At 39.5% G+C, this 15,614-nt stretch overlaps 2 protein-coding genes across 3 annotated transcripts in view; one reads left to right on the top strand and one right to left on the bottom strand.

Annotated features, from left to right (window-relative positions):
* The window catches only part of CBX3 (chromobox 3), a 10,441-nt gene extending 7,534 nt beyond the window's left edge, over positions 1-2,907 (bottom strand). The window contains exons 1-2 of the mRNA XM_007466071.1: positions 2,831-2,907; positions 1,594-1,645 (exon numbers count right to left, since the gene is read on the bottom strand). Coding sequence (XP_007466133.1) covers positions 1,594-1,617 — 24 coding nt within the window. The 5' untranslated portion in view covers positions 1,618-1,645; positions 2,831-2,907. The remainder of the gene's footprint in view (positions 1-1,593; positions 1,646-2,830) is intronic.
* Positions 2,908-3,779: 872 nt separating this feature from the next.
* On the top strand, positions 3,780-12,217 carry HNRNPA2B1 (heterogeneous nuclear ribonucleoprotein A2/B1). Of its 2 annotated transcripts, XM_007466069.1 has the most exons (12): positions 3,780-4,001; positions 6,773-6,808; positions 6,906-7,016; positions 7,184-7,330; positions 7,639-7,849; positions 7,997-8,098; positions 8,173-8,253; positions 8,962-9,024; positions 10,303-10,422; positions 10,672-10,794; positions 11,478-11,560; positions 11,718-12,217. In XM_007466069.1, the coding sequence occupies exons 1-11, from the start codon at positions 3,996-3,998 to the stop codon at positions 11,537-11,539; spliced, it is 1,062 nt and encodes a 353-aa protein (XP_007466131.1). In that variant the 5' UTR covers positions 3,780-3,995; the 3' UTR covers positions 11,540-11,560; positions 11,718-12,217. The 2 variants fall into 2 exon arrangements, with proteins under 2 accessions (XP_007466131.1, XP_007466132.1); XM_007466070.1 differs by lacking the exon at positions 6,773-6,808 and having other exon boundaries at positions 3,841-4,001.
* The last annotated feature ends 3,397 nt before the right edge of the window (positions 12,218-15,614 follow it).

Raw genomic sequence — 15,614 nt, 5'->3', positions numbered from 1 at the left:
AAAGAGTGAAGAAAAACTGGTACAGACCAAAGCTTGTCAGACACTGACCCTAAATGAAAAACAAAAAAAGTATGTCCATGAAACTAAGAGGCTAACAGAGTAAACAGTAAAACAAAAATAAACACAGAAAATGAAAGCTAAAAAAAATTTGGTCAAAGAAATAAAGTACTTACTACTATGGCACCCATAAACTAGTTTCAAATGCTCATCCTTTTCTTTTTAAAAGAAAATCCACCCACTTTCCCATTTAAATTATGGCACACATTATCTCACAACACTAACAAAATTATTTTAAAATGCCAAGTTAGGTAGATTCTGAAGACTATCAAACTGTATGCAAAGCAACTTAATTTTAATAGAAGCATCTATTTGCTTTCTGTATCTATACTCATCCTCACAGTCTCAGGGACAGCTATTTCGTTTCCCATCCAATACTTTTGATACTGGTGATTGTAAAGCCAATTTAATTATCTACATTTTGGTTTACTGATTATGAAATTTGAAGGACAGTTCAATCCTGAGGAAGCAGATTATGCTTTGTGCTTTTTCCATTGATGGCTTTGATGGGAATAAATTATGCCACCAGACAGGCTTTATATTTAAATGTTTCTCAGGATGTTTGACTTTAAAGTGCAATCTAATGATGAAACAAATTAAAAATCACCAACGTGCCCTTTATATTGCGAAACTCAAGGGGAGAATACACAAACCAAAACCATTTTGCTTTATTTAGATGTTTACACTCACCTTTATATACTTGCAATTGTTATTAACACAATGTGTTAGAATTAAATACCGTGGGAACCATAACTTTGAATTTCGTGATTTTTATGTGAATATTCCAATGACTATGTTAAAACTCCAAAGTTGACATGGCTGAATACATACATGTCTACAGGTTTACAGAAGTTTTAATGAAGCCTAAGAATGCAAACTGTGGGTTTAAGAACCTGCTGGAGAGAAAAAACAATTGCTCAAAAGATGCAGAAGATCTAGTTTCCTCTCTTTCCTGGATATATGTGTGATGTTTTCTCATGTCGTGTATTAAAAAAACCACACTGCAATGATTTAAATTTAAGACCCTTCTGTATTTTAGAATAAGCAAGTTTGAAATATGACGGTGACCAAAACAATTCGAAACATTCAATGACTTTTGTCTCCATCTAAGTGTACAAGGGCAATGATGAAAATACCTGCTTTCCCTAGAATTCAGTAGTGATTTAGAGAATAGTATGCCAATCAACAAGGGCTTTATTGCTTTGTCTGTGTATGCTTATAACATTCTTCCAGATCACATAAGTTTTTGTATCTTTATTTCAAGATAAGAATACTTGGTAAAAATTTATTTCCTGCTACTCTCCCAAGATTAGGTTTCTCTAAACGAATCAAGACACTATTAAGCCAAGTCAATAAATATCTCAATGTAGTAATTTCCTTTTTGATCCTAACTCTCCCCATAGTAACAGTGGGGAGAGAAGGGGCTGGAAACTATATATGGATGTAAATTTCTCAACCACAGAGATGCAAAGTTATAATTTTTGAAGAAAAAGTTTGTGTTAGATCCTTAAATATTTTAGGTTGTCATTAACTTACCAATGTAGTTTTATTGGACGCCATTTTTTATTGCAGACTTGAAGAGCTATTACTAGAAAAATGCATAACAGTTAAAAAAGTTTGCAAGACACAAAAAAGTAGCTAAACATAAGTTTTGTTTGGATTCCAACCCCCACCTAGGTAACTCACGTTATCAAACATGTATACATATCCACAAAGAAGCAGTTTTGAGATTCTGCACAAACTAGTGATACATGCCTAAGAGTATATCAGTGTTGTAACCAAGTGTACCTAGATAACCTTACCGGGCACGTTAGTACCCGAGAAAGCTTTACAGGGTAAAAAATAGACAATTTTTTTTTCCCAATCCAAATCCCACTTATAACCATAGTCAGAATTTTTTTAAAAATGGCCAAATAGTTTGGTTCAAAATCAAACGACTGCCCAAACGATCACAATAACCAATTACTGTGAATTTCTCCTCTACACTTAACAGTCCAAAGAGTCGCCTATGTAATGTAATCCCAACCTGGTTTCTTCTTAGCAACCCTCCCTTTCCAATCACTAGTTAAAAAATTAAAGGAAAAACACACCGAGATGTTCTAGTCCCATTTCGTGCCACTTTTGAAACCAAATCACTTCTTTTCTGCACTTTCATCCGCTCCCCTCAAGCCCCTGCCCCACCCGGCTTAACAAGGCCTTAGCGCCCGGCCCCCGCCCCGCCCCGCCCCCTCCCCCCCTCGGGAGCGCGGGCCTCGTGGTCAGCGCACCCGCGGGGAGAAACAAAGGCCGCGGCGCGGGGGCTCAAGGGCACTGCGCCACGGGGCCCGCGCCTCCCCCGACCAGGCGGCGGCCACGTAACGGAGCGCCCGCCGCAGCCTCCGGACATCTGGCCGCGCGGATACGGGAGAATGCACCGCCCTCCCTGGAGGCCCAAGTCGCCGACCGAGGCCGGGAGGGGAAGGAGAGCCCCTCTTCTTGATCCGGGATGGGGGAGGGGAGAAAGAAATGCGCTTTGTCTAGAAATAAGGCAGTTGTCGCCACAGCTTTCAACCTTGGGGAGGAGTCTCGTCCCCTAAACCAACTACAGACGTCGGCCCAGCGCCAGGCCCGCCGCGGGGGTCTCTGTTCGCCTCTCCTTTCCTTCCCACCAGCTCCTGATTCAGGGTCGGGCGGGGAAGGGATGGGGAGCGGGGGAACTGGGGGCCTCTGGGGCGCATATGGTATCTTAAGCAACACCACCGAGTTAAAGCTAAAGAAAAAGAAAGACACCGACTTCACCGCCTCCGAGCTGCTCCGGGTCCCGGGTCTGCACCGTCTCCGGCCCTGCGCGCCTCAAGCTCCAGCCACATCCGAAGGGGAGGGGGCTGGGGAGCTGCGCGCGGGGCCGCCGCCGGGGGGAGGGGAAGGTGGCACCGCCCACGCCCGGCGGCCGCGAGGGGCGGGGGTTCGTGGCGTGGCGCCTGGTGGTCCCCGGAGGGAGGGGAGGGAGAGGGGAGGTTGGGGGGGGGGGTGAGGGCCGTGACCGAAGCCTCGGCAGAGGTTTTTCCTGCTTTGCAGCAGTAGTGGCTGGCGCCAAAACAGGACTCCGCCCACTTCCTTGCCCCTGGGGTTGGGTGCCTCCGAACGCTGGGGATAGGTGGGGGGGGGGCGGAAATCGGGAAATAAAAACGAGCGCTCCTTTCGACTACCCGCGAGGTCGACCCCAAAAGCGTTGGACAGGGTTAGGTTGGTGGAGCGTGAAGTGTAATTTTTTGACTAGAAGTCGCTTAGGGTGTTTCCGGAAGGGGCCGAGTCGGTCCTCCTCGCAGAGGAGGAAGGGTGGGGGAGGGAAAAGGCAGTAGAGAAGGCTACTAGGTTCTTTTTAAGACGGGGGTTGGGGGAGATTATCAAAGCTTTGCTATAAGGACCACCTCCGGGGTTGAGGGGGCTGGACCTCTGGGCTGAAGATTAAGCTCCTCCCAACAGCGTTAATTTCAAAATGCGCGACCATTTCTCACCTGCCCTGCGCTAAGGCGGGGGCTGGACCCAGTTCCGAGAGTCAAATACGCAGAACTCGAGCCTTCCACAATTCACAGAGCTCTTTTACGCAACTGACGTCAAGCACCACTACTGGCCGCAAGGGGGAGGGGCACGTACTTGGCGCAAGGAGGTCTTAGAGCGTTCCCGCCATTGGCGGCGGTTAGGGCGTTTACGCAACGGCCTGACGTAGGGGAGGACGCGTTAGTCGGGGGGAAGGTTCTAGAAAAGCGGCGGCAGCGGCTCTAGCGGCAGTAGCAGCAGCGCCGGGTCCAGAGTGGAGGTCCTCCTAGCGGTGTAGTTTCTCGACCAGCGGCAGTTCTCACTACAGCGCCAGGACGAGTCCGGTTCGTGTTCGTCCGCGGAGATCTCTCTCATCTCGCTCGGCTGCGGGAAATCGGGCTGAAGCGACTGAGTCCGCGATGGAGGTAACGGGTTTGAAATCAATGAGTTGTTGGAAAGGGCATGGCGAGGCCGTTGGCGCCTCATTGGAAGTCGGCCATCCGCCTCCGTGGGAGAGCGGCAGCGAAATTGGGCCATTTCAGAAGCGGCTGGTCTCTGGATGTTTTTGAAGAGGGGTCGTTAGTGGAGGCCTGATTGTACAGCGCTTTCCCCACCCTCAGTCTCCCGGCGCCATTTCCCTTTGCTGGGGGTGGGGGATGGGGAGCTTCCACATGGCGGACGCAGCCCCACTTTAGTGAAAATGGGGCATGGAGGCAGGAATTCTTACTCCCTTTTTATAGCACGCTGGTTTGGGGGCCCCGGCGTCTCCGCGCTTGAGCGTTTCGGCGGGCTTCGGGTCCTCGCGAGCGGGACTGCGGAGCTTCCCCTCCCCCCTCCCGGGAACCGGATTTAGCGGCCGCCATTTTCATTTCTCTCCTTCCTCGCAGTGTTTTCCTTTTAACTCTCTAAGTTCAACTAGTTTGACTCTTTTAACAAAGAATGGAAGTGGTTAACTATTTTTTTCCCCGGACTGTTTTCATGCCGTTTCGAGGTGGACTCCTAGTGTCTTGTGAGCTCGGGTCTTTAAAGTCTTGCGCACCTCATTAGAGGCTCGCTCCCTTCCCCTCGATGAAATGGCGCCATTGCGTTCAGGAGCCGCACCGAAGGGCGGGGGAGGGGGCGGCGTTCTCCAGGGCGGGTTCGCAAGGCTTAGGAGGTAAAACCGTATAGGGTGTCGGGCCCGGTTTAAGGCGAGCGGTAGTATGAAGACCACATTTTGTTTTCTAGCCCTTGTTTATTTGAGTAACGGTTTTATCTGGGTTTGCAGTAATTAAAAAGGCAGTTGAATCGTAGGAAACTTTAGAAATGAAGAATCAGATTTAGAGCCATCAGCTTACTACCGACTATGTGGGAGGCCGTGGGGGAAGGAGGTGTGTGGGGGGCGGTATTCGGTTCAGAATCCTTTATTTTCCTGAAGGATTCTCTTTGAAACGTAGTATTTGTATTTTAAATATTATTTTTACTGGGAAATTTAATCTACTGGGTAATACCACAGGTATTTATTAGTGGTAAGTTAGAAATCATGATGAAAATGAAATAAAAATGACTTTTATAGTTGTACTCTGGTTAAAACATGGCTCAGTCCTTCAATGCGTGTATTGCTATATACAAAACTTTTAGGCTGGGCCGCTATGTTTTTGAACTTTGTCACTTGCTTTTCTCGTTTATGTTTGCAATCATGGTTGATGATTACATTGATAAGCATAAGGTCTCAAGCGAAGGGGGTCTACCTGGGTATTTTCGTTGACCCTAAGCACGCTTATAAAATAACTTTGTTTGTAATCGATAGTGGACAGCGGGTAAGTTTGGAAAATGAGGTAAGTAATGAGTTTTTGCCTTTGTTAGTGATTTGTAAAAGTTGTTGTAGATGTATTTTTTTAATCTATTTAATTTATTTGGGTTTTAAAAGGCCTGTTAACTGACAATATTTGGAGTAAATAAAATTAGCTTACGAGTCCAAATATCAGTATGCTAAGTAACTTCTATAATTGTTTTTCAAGTGTCTCAGGAGCTAGTTTGATAATTTGTTTTCAAAATTTTCAGAATCCTGAAAAGTTAACTATATAGGGAAAAAACTGAATTGCTTATCGCTGTATTTTCTGAGCTGTTGGGAGAATGTCATGCATGGAGAGAGGAACTCATAGAACTATGGGTTGAAAGTTGTAATGCTGTTTGATAACAGTTGGTCACGGACATTGTGACTAACTTTCGTTTCTGAATATTCTTAGTTTTTTAACCTAGTCAACTGAAAACAATGACCCAGCCTGCCTTAACTCATAGTCCAAAATACAGAGCTGTTAATGCAACTTATTTGCTTGCTGGTTTGTAAGGATTGAGTTTTTAGCCCAGGCTCTTTTTCTTTTCACATGTGAAAGTTGTTTATGCTGTGTAATTTGCCAGAAGACCACTAAGTTCAACATGGTGAAGTGTAAATTGTAGTACTTTGTAGCTACGGGATAGTCATAGTGGTCATTTAAATATTTTTCTGGCTTTGAAAAGTGAGATGATCACAGTGTCTTACTATGTTTCTGCTTTTACGCTCAGTAACGGTTCAGATTGTTTCTGTGTTGTCTACATGTGAAAAACTAGCTATGTTAAAACTTTTTTAAGTTTTAGACACCGTTAATTATGAAAGTTATTCTGCCTTGGTCAGAAGAGGTAAATTTTACGGGTATTTTGGTACATATATTGAACGCTTAAAATATTCTGTTAATGGAGAGTTGGTATATGGGGAGAGAACAATACTACTAGGTTTTTGAAAATTGCGTTACATTAGAATCACCACCAGAGGGAGCAATGAAGAGAAACTCACTTTTCAAATAACTGAATCCTGAAGTAAATGGCAACTTTTGGTTATAAAAAGGCAACAGTTTTTATATTTAAAAAATTTATATTTAAACGGAATATTTAAAAGTTCTCTGTTCTGGGTTATAGGATTGTATGCAGATTTTGATAAGAATCTTAACTTTTCAGTCACCAGGGAGTAGATTTGCTCCTTTTTCTTCAGAAATTTTTTTTTTAACTAAGTTATGCTAGATTTGTTTAAAATAATTTAATGTGAAGTAAATTTAGATCAAGCGTTAACGATTTTGAAACTTGTGTAGTTCAGCTGAGGCAATTTTTTTTGGTGTAACACAACTAATGCAGTTTAACATATGGTTTAAATTTGATGTAAGTTTTTTTTTTCCCCCCCCAGAAAACTTTAGAAACTGTTCCTTTGGAGAGGAAAAAGGTACTCTGCCAGCAGGTCACCTCATATTTAAGAATTTAATTTCCTGCATACAAAGAGAAAATGTAAATAAAAATTGAAATGATGTTTTCCTTTGCAGAGAGAAAAGGAACAATTCCGTAAACTCTTTATTGGTGGCTTGAGCTTTGAAACTACAGAAGAAAGTTTGAGGAACTACTACGAGCAATGGGGAAAACTTACAGATTGTGTGGTACGTTAAGTGTGGAAGTGCTTAGGGATAGTAGTCCTTCAAGTGTTGGGTTTCTCTGTTTAAAATGAGTGAATCATGGAGGAAATCACTTTAAAATTCATATTCATAATTTTAAAATGCTGTAAGTGATGAGATTAAATGGTAACATCACTCCTTTGGATTTAAAGGTAATGAGGGATCCTGCAAGCAAAAGATCAAGAGGATTTGGTTTTGTAACTTTTTCATCCATGGCTGAGGTTGATGCTGCCATGGCTGCAAGACCTCATTCAATTGATGGGAGAGTGGTTGAGCCAAAACGTGCTGTTGCAAGAGAGGTGAGCAAATACATAACTTGTTCAAACAATTTTGAGGAAAATTCCATTTCGCTCTTGCTCAAGATTAGGAAGTGAGTTTTGAAAGAACAAAGTTATCTGTATTTAGCTCAGTGTTTTTGTTTCTTTAATAGAGCTTCGTTGGGTTTCTGTACTTATAATTTCCTAGACTAAGTTATTTCAAAGACTAGGTTCTTATTCATAAGGTCCCTTAGTATTTGGTCATAGGATAGAAGCCATGTATGTTACTCAGATAGTGTGCCTTCGTTCATGTTTGGTTTCTTCAGTCAGGATGATTTTTTCTGTTTCAGGAATCTGGAAAGCCAGGGGCTCATGTAACTGTGAAGAAGCTGTTTGTAGGTGGAATTAAAGAAGATACTGAGGAACATCATCTTAGAGATTACTTTGAGGAATATGGAAAAATTGATACCATTGAGATAATTACCGATAGGCAGTCTGGAAAGAAAAGAGGCTTTGGGTTTGTTACTTTTGATGACCATGATCCTGTGGATAAGATTGTGTGTAAGTGTCCAAAAGTGCTAGGGGTGTGGCTCTTTTACATTTTAAGTTTTGAGTACGTTAACACCTAAAACTTTGTTAAAGTTTAACTTGTAACTTGGCTAATATTATAGGATGCTGATTTAATGGACTCTGAACTTTTCATTCCAGTGCAGAAATACCATACTATCAATGGTCATAATGCAGAAGTAAGGAAGGCTTTATCTAGACAAGAAATGCAGGAAGTCCAAAGTTCTAGAAGTGGAAGAGGAGGTAACTTCAATTCCATTTTTTTCTTAAGATTTATTTGTATAAGTGTTTGTTACTAACCAGGGTATTTATTGTAGGCAACTTTGGTTTTGGAGATTCTCGCGGTGGTGGTGGAAATTTTGGACCAGGACCAGGAAGTAACTTCAGAGGAGGATCTGGTAAGTCCGCCTTCTAAGTTTAGAAGGGTGAACGTGCTTGAAAACTATGAGTGAGTTTTCATTAGAATCTAGGAAATCTGGCCTAATTTTTAAAAAGTTATTCTTAAGTTCTAATGTAGGTTCTGTCCTGATGGGATATTCTGATTTGGCTAGGCAAGAGGTAACATTTTAAAAGTCCTGTAGTTATAGTCAAGGACAAATAATTGCACAGATCCTTTATGGTTTTCAGCTTCTGGAAAAGTTAAGATAGTGCAGCCATCTTAAATTTATGAGGTATTCCTGAATAGTCGGTGGAAATACTGTAGAGGCTTATATGTGTAGGTTTGAAGAGGTCTGTGTCTTTGTTTTTTGCTTTGGGCTTTATATGTAGGTTAATCTGAATTAATGTAGTGGGTGCCAACAGAAAAACTGCCCCTGTCCATTGTCATTCCTTTTTATAAATGAATATCCTAAGTGGAGGTTTGCCAAGTCCAAGCCCCAAATCAGGCAGTTATCCTGATGGTGAAATTGAATCACACACTTTAGTGTATTTTTAACAATAAAATACAGCATAAAATACACAGTAACACCAGCGTACAGCTTAAGGGGAATGGGTTCCTAATAATTCTTATTCATAGAGACTAATAGATAATGTGGAGGAAGGGAGGGTAAGGAATTGAGTGGCATGAACCACAGGAAAATAATCTTTTTTTTCCTTGTCCTTAACAGATGGATATGGAAGTGGTCGTGGATTTGGGGATGGCTATAATGGGTATGGAGGAGGACCTGGAGGTCAGTTTTTCTACGTGTCTTTAAGATTTAATCACACTGTGTGTTGTCTGTTTTTGAGTGTAAACATGAAATTTTTCTTAATGTTTACCTTTTGTAAAGGGATTAGGTGATAATGGTTCAGTTATTTGGATTTTTATTCTGATTTGCATCTTACCTGTTGTAAATTATAAAGGGAAAATATAGTTGTAGGTATTTGTGTACTTTTGCAAAAATCAATTGGGTAGATTTTAAATGAGAATTTTAGAATGCCGTTTAAAGCTGTCCTGTTGTTTTTCAAGCAAGAGAATTGGAGATAGATGTGATATTTTGTATACTGTTTTCCTGAAAAAGTATAGAAAAGTGGTTATGAGCAAGATCAATATGTAAGGGGAATGTATATAAGAGCCCTGTGTTGTCTTAGCTCTTACCAAGATGAGTCCAGGAGGATAATGTTCCAAAAGTCCCCGAAGGAACTTTTCAAAATATACTCGTGTGCTCCTGTGTCTAGCTAAGGTGGTGAGCCACTGTTAAATTTATCAAGTGATATGTTTTGTTGAAGTACAAAAAAAGTGATACTTGCTGACAAATGTCTTAATAGAAAGGAACAAGACATTTAAAACTGATCTAAAGAATAGGCCTTATTTCTGGTTTTGCCCTCATTAGGCATGACTTAGGAGTCACATAAGTCTCACTATTTCCAATATTGCTGTGAAATCCAAATATTGATTTGGTTTGAGAAAGATGAGTTTTTGTACTTACTGCAAGCAATCTGAGAATACCAGTTTAAGTTTAATTACATGCAAGTTTGCTAATTTCTGGTCCTCCCCCCATTTCTACTCAGAAGGGTGGTGGGCATTTTATTTAAGAGACATGGTAATTCACAAGGAAACATGAGTTGGGAACTTAATCTTTTGGACCAGCAGGAAGATGTGGTACTTCTACTTTGTTCCATTAGTCTACACATCTTGTCTGCCCCACCCCACCTACAACCTTACACAAAACATAAACAGGATTTCAGGATACCTTCCAGAGAATCCATGATGTGTCTTTAGTTTTAGGGGAGACCTGTGGCATTACAGGTATTTGTTTCTAAAGGTTTTATCCAGATGTTAGTGGGTAGGCACTCCCCACCCCCAACCGTTTACCAAGGATGGATATCAGAATCTGCCCTTGAGGATTTTAGAGATTTTGTAGAACCAATATCTTACTTAAAAAATACATGTTTTGGAAAGCTGGAAGTGGGTGTTCAAATGGCATTGAAAATATTAAGTAATTACTTAAAGGCTTATTTTATAATAGGTGGCAATTTTGGAGGTAGCCCTGGTTATGGAGGAGGAAGAGGAGGATATGGTGGTGGAGGACCTGGATATGGCAACCAGGGTGGGGGCTACGGAGGTGGTTATGACAACTATGGAGGAGGTAATAAATTCACCTGCATCTTTATGTGGGAATTTGGATTGGAATTAATGATTTTCAACACGTGAGATTTTTCATTTCATTGTTGTTGATGGTTGTCCTTTAAAAAGAAAATGTAGAATTGTAGATAGGTGTTTTGCATTTATTCTGATTTGTTTCTGTGGGAATTTTAAGTACATAGCATGTATCACTGGTTTAATATTTGGTTGTGTTATGGGGTTTATTGTACAGAAATTTCCAAATTTTTTACAGGAAATTATGGAAGTGGAAATTATAATGATTTTGGAAATTATAACCAGCAACCTTCTAACTACGGTCCAATGAAGAGTGGAAACTTTGGTGGTAGCAGAAACATGGGAGGACCATATGGTGGAGGTAATTTATTAGATTTTTCAAATTTGTGATGAAAATATTAAGTGTTCCATGACTTTGAAGAAAGATAACTTTCAAGTTTGTTTATGCTTGGGTAACACTTCCCATCAAATACACAGTGTTATTGAGAGTAAATTTTGGGGAAAATAAAAACGTAACATCACTGGGGGGGGATTGTTGTGGTGGGGGTGGGATGTTCAGCGATATAAAATATTTTGGGGTTAGTGAAGTGGATTAGATGTTTTCAGTGGCTTTGGCTGATTAAGAAAACGCCAGATAAAATTGCTGAGCATATTGCAAGTGGTGTAAATTTTGTATGACTCTTAGAAAGCTAATTTAGTAAATCTGAACTTTTCATTCAAATCATCGTTGAGAGTTGTTAGTGGGACAGAAATAGATTCCTCATGCTTCTTATGCTGGGTATACTTTCTTTAAAAATCTTTTAAATGATCATGGAAGAGAGTCCTCTAAAGGAGTAGCAGTAGTAAAATGTTTTCAAGTTCAAAGGAAGAAATTGAAAAATCTGTGAATCTGGATAATTTAACCTTGAGTTAACGAGGCTAAATAGAAACAAGTAATGGTCTCTGATCTGCATGTTTTAGGGAGTGTATGGCTGTAAAATAAAGTCAACTGTAGAACTTGGGAAATCAAAATAAGTTTGCTTTCTCTTGTTCTAATAATTCTAGGAAACTATGGTCCAGGAGGCAGTGGAGGAAGTGGGGGTTATGGAGGGAGAAGCCGATATTGAGCTTCTTCCTATTTACCATGGGTAAGTAGCTTTTAAGTTTCACGTTATTAATGTCTTGGGAGACCTAGCTGCCAGGAGTTAAAAGCTTTTTAGGATCATGTTATCTTTCCTTAAAATCTGGTTAGATGGATAATTTCATAACCTATTTTTTTTTTACTCTTTACTTCTGTTGAAACAGGCTTCACTGTATAAATAGGAGAGGATGAGAGCCCAGAGGTAACAGAACAGCTTCAGGTTATCGAAATAACAATGTTAAGGAAACTCTTATCTCAGTCATGCATAAATATGCAGTGATATGGCAGAAGACACCAGAGCAGATGCAGAGAGCCATTTTGTGAATGGATTGGATTATTTAATAACATTACCTTACTGTGGAGGAAGGATTGTAAAAAAAAAAAAATGCCTTTGAGACAGTTTCTTAGCTTTTTAATTGTTGTTTCTTTCTAGTGGTCTTTGTAAGAGTGTAGAAGCATTCCTTCTTTGATAATGTTAAATTTGTAAGTTTCAGGTGACATGTGAAACCTTTTTTAAGATTTTTCTCAAAGTTTTGAAAAGCTATTAGCCAGGATCATGGTGTAATAAGACATAACGTTTTTCCTTTAAAAAAAATTTAAGTGCGTGTGTAGAGTTAAGAAGCTGTTGTACATTTATGATTTAATAAAATAATTCTAAAGGAAATTGTGTAATTATAGACTTTTTATTTTAAATAAGTTAAGGAGTGGGTAGTATAATTAAGGTCCATTGCAAAGCTGTTGTTATATTTGTGTAAGATAAATGCTGGTCAGATACAAGTGTGTTGTCTGCAATTCATCAGGATTAAATTATCTAGATAACTTAAGGGATATCTCTGCAAGGAGAAACACCTTTTTAGATCTTTTAGATGCTGCTTCTTCAATGCAAGGAAAGGAAATAACCCCAGCGAGGTACTCTTCAGGGATACAGGTCTAGTACAAGAGAACTCTTGACGGCTACTAAGTTCAGCCAGTCTTAAGAAACTGTGCTGTTTCTACAAAGCTTTAACTACAGTAGTTTATAAGGATGCCAACGAAAGCTGAGGGTGTAGAGCAAAATAGTTCTAAGCTTCAGTTAAACTTCTTTAGGTAAGATCTCATTTACTTTTCCTTTCCTAATTTTCCTCCCCAAAAGATAAACTAATACTCTTTAATGGTCTTTCAGTATAGTGGTTCTCATGTAGTTTAACATAGCTATGAATTGAGTTTAACAATTTATAAACTCAAGAGAATAATTTTATAAACCCTGTTTTCCAATCTGTCATTTACTTAAATTATTTTGGTTGTTTTTTTTTCCCTTTTTTTCCTTCTTTCCCATCCCCCTCCCCCTCTATGAAGATTCAGGTGCTTAACATATCATTTTTTTCCCTGCTGGAATTTTAGCATTGATATGAACCATGGACACGTATATTCTGCTGCCACAAAGACTGTAAAGTGCTTCATTTCAACAGCTGAGGCAAGCCAAGTGATCATTAATAAAGCTTTTCTTGGTTCCTTCAGTGGTGTTGGTAGTGAAATGGTAGGTAAAAGTTAGGCTGCAAGTTGAATGAATCATGAAATTTCCCATCGTTACACCCTTGTGTATTCACATTTCTTGGATCAAGCGTTTTGAGTGAACTAGGGATTTTTTTTTATTAAAAATAAAGACGTTTTGTTCTTCTGTTATTTTGATATGGTTCTAGCTTTACATGCTTATCAGGATCAGGCTAAGGAGAAGGTAGGGCAAGATGGTTAAATCTACTTTCAGATAATTTATATTTATGAATAAAAGTGTCTACATTATAAATCTTGTATGTATCCAATTCTAAATACGTAGGTTTAAATGTGGTAATTCTTTCCCAATCCCTAACCTATAGGAGAGACGTAGGTTGGCTGCTGAAGTTTCATTTCTTAGATGTCATCAGAGATTGATTGCCTGGCTTTATTGCCTTTTCAGGAATGTGATAATCAGGGCATATTCTACTGTATGCACCTGTGAGTCTTCTTTGATCCTAAGACCACCACTGAAATTATTTAGGTTCTTTGGACAAACATGATAAACTTCTTCAGATACTTTTTTTTTCCTTTGGCAGGAAGGTGTCTTGCTGCAGGTAACTAATGAAGAAGTGGTCAACCACAGAATCTTCAAGAAATAAGAAATTCTGTACCATCTGAAAGTAGTTCTTGTTGGTGCCTTCATTTTAAAAAGCACTCTTAAGATTAAAGGGAAATGTTTTCTGATAAAATAACAGACTTCATTTAGTACAGGTTCTTAATATAAAACAATTACAAATTGAGTATTGTTTGTAACGGAGTAACATCAGATCAGCTAGAGAGAAATGTATCGTGTTTTGAATTAGGTTTTGTGAGTAGACAGATTAAAATTCTATTTTAAATATAAAGTTTATTAAAATAAATACTTTTGTATTCAAATACTTGGTGTAATGTTTACACATAAAATGTGAATCTTGTTCTATGAACATTAAGTTGTCTAAAGGATTGCCATCCACTAGATTTCTAAAGCAGTTTCACAAAGCAATGCATATTGCCATTTTCCTTTCAGTATGGATAGACAAACGAGAAAAGCACTGTGGACATTATTGGCTGTCCCTAATAAAATGCCATTCTTTATACACTGTATATCAGCGTTTGAATAATGCTACATATTTCTGGCTTTGCCTTGTATGTTTAACATTGCTGGTGGTGTTTTAAAAGTCATTACAGATTCTAACCAGCTAAAGTGGTCCAACCAAGTTTAAGTGGCTATGCAAAAGGCACTGAGAAAAAATCTGTCATTAGTTTCTCTCAAATGTGAATTAGCTCTGTTTCGTTATACGCTTAGTATCAGGTGGTTGTCTTAAAGGGTTAAACATGGTGGATAAAATTTAACAGCAAGCAGTGAGTTTCTTACTTGAATGTTCACCTGAAATGATGAAAACCCAGAAAAATAGTAGGGGACAAAGAGTAAAGTTGACTTGTTCTAACTATTTCTTTTGGTTTTGATAGGTATCTCACAGGTAAGTCAAACTAATGATGGCTAACGGAAGATGAGCTTTGCGTCCATTGTCGGCTATAAATTTGTTTACATTTGGCTGTGGATTTACTAGGAAAAAATAATTCTTAATGTCTTAAAAATGTCTAGCTCTACAAAGAAGTTAACTTTTGAAGGTAAATCAAGTTGGTATAATACAACCCTAAAATACCCAGCATTTAACACCAGCACAAATAGGGGAAGACATCTGTATTACGTATTAACAGGGCGAAATGACCTAGTTTATTGAAACATGCAATAGGTAATGTTGAGTATTTTGTGTGTGTGTATGTTGTGTGTGTTGAGGTGCTAATTTTCTTCTAGAAATAGAGATTTAAGGATGGTTTTGTTCTAAAAGGAAATATTTTAGAGAACTGTTAAATTTTCACCTCACTGTTTCTGTAGGTCAGCAATTTGGAAACAGCTTAGCTGTGCGATTTCTAGCTGAAGCTTAGGGTTGTATGTAAGTCAGGGAAAACATGACTTGGGCTGGAATATTTGAATCCAAAATGGCCTACTGACAGGATTGAAGGTTGGTACTGGCTATTTCCTTTACCCATAGTGAAGCAACAAAAGAATCCTCCAAAATACAACCAGTGTTTTTGTAAGTTATCTTGTGATCACAGTGTGGGAGGGGAGGGTTTTACTCACATGACGACCAAAAAGCAAGATACTGGGAGCCATCTTGGGGGATGGCTCCCATACCTGGAGTGTTTTCCTCTTTGGTAAAAGCTTTTGAAACTGGATCTTCTGTGTGGTTTTCAATATTGCGATCAAGTGCATGAGTACGTTAGTTGGTCTGAAGTGATTCTTAATATTTAAAAGTACTGAGGCAATTAAGGGAGGCTTTAAAAGAATCGTGTCTTGGTTCCTTAGTAATGACAATTACTAGTTCAAACGTGTGGATATGTGGTGCCTTTGCAGAAGGTAGAAAACATCACTAAGTATACCCAAAGTGCGTGTGTACATTGTGGCTTAGTTATATTTTAAATCAGCCTAAAGTTTGGAACAAATATTCTCAGGTGGTATACCCAGTGATTTTTTTTTTTTTTTT

This window comes from Lipotes vexillifer, unplaced genomic scaffold (assembly GCF_000442215.2).
Source record: "Lipotes vexillifer unplaced genomic scaffold, Lipotes_vexillifer_v1.1 scaffold150, whole genome shotgun sequence".
In the NCBI taxonomy this organism is placed as follows: Eukaryota; Metazoa; Chordata; class Mammalia; order Artiodactyla; family Lipotidae; genus Lipotes; species Lipotes vexillifer.
Note: the sequence above shows the minus strand (reverse complement) of the source record. Positions and strands in the feature narration are given on the sequence as shown.

Excerpts from the sequence above, each read along its gene's own strand:
- HNRNPA2B1 (XM_007466069.1), top strand. Across the intron at positions 7,331-7,638 it reads AACGTGCTGTTGCAAGAGAG|GAATCTGGAAAGCCAGGGGC; the intron begins GTGAGCAAATAC and ends TTTCTGTTTCAG. Across the intron at positions 10,795-11,477 it reads GGGAGGACCATATGGTGGAG|GAAACTATGGTCCAGGAGGC; the intron begins GTAATTTATTAG and ends TAATAATTCTAG.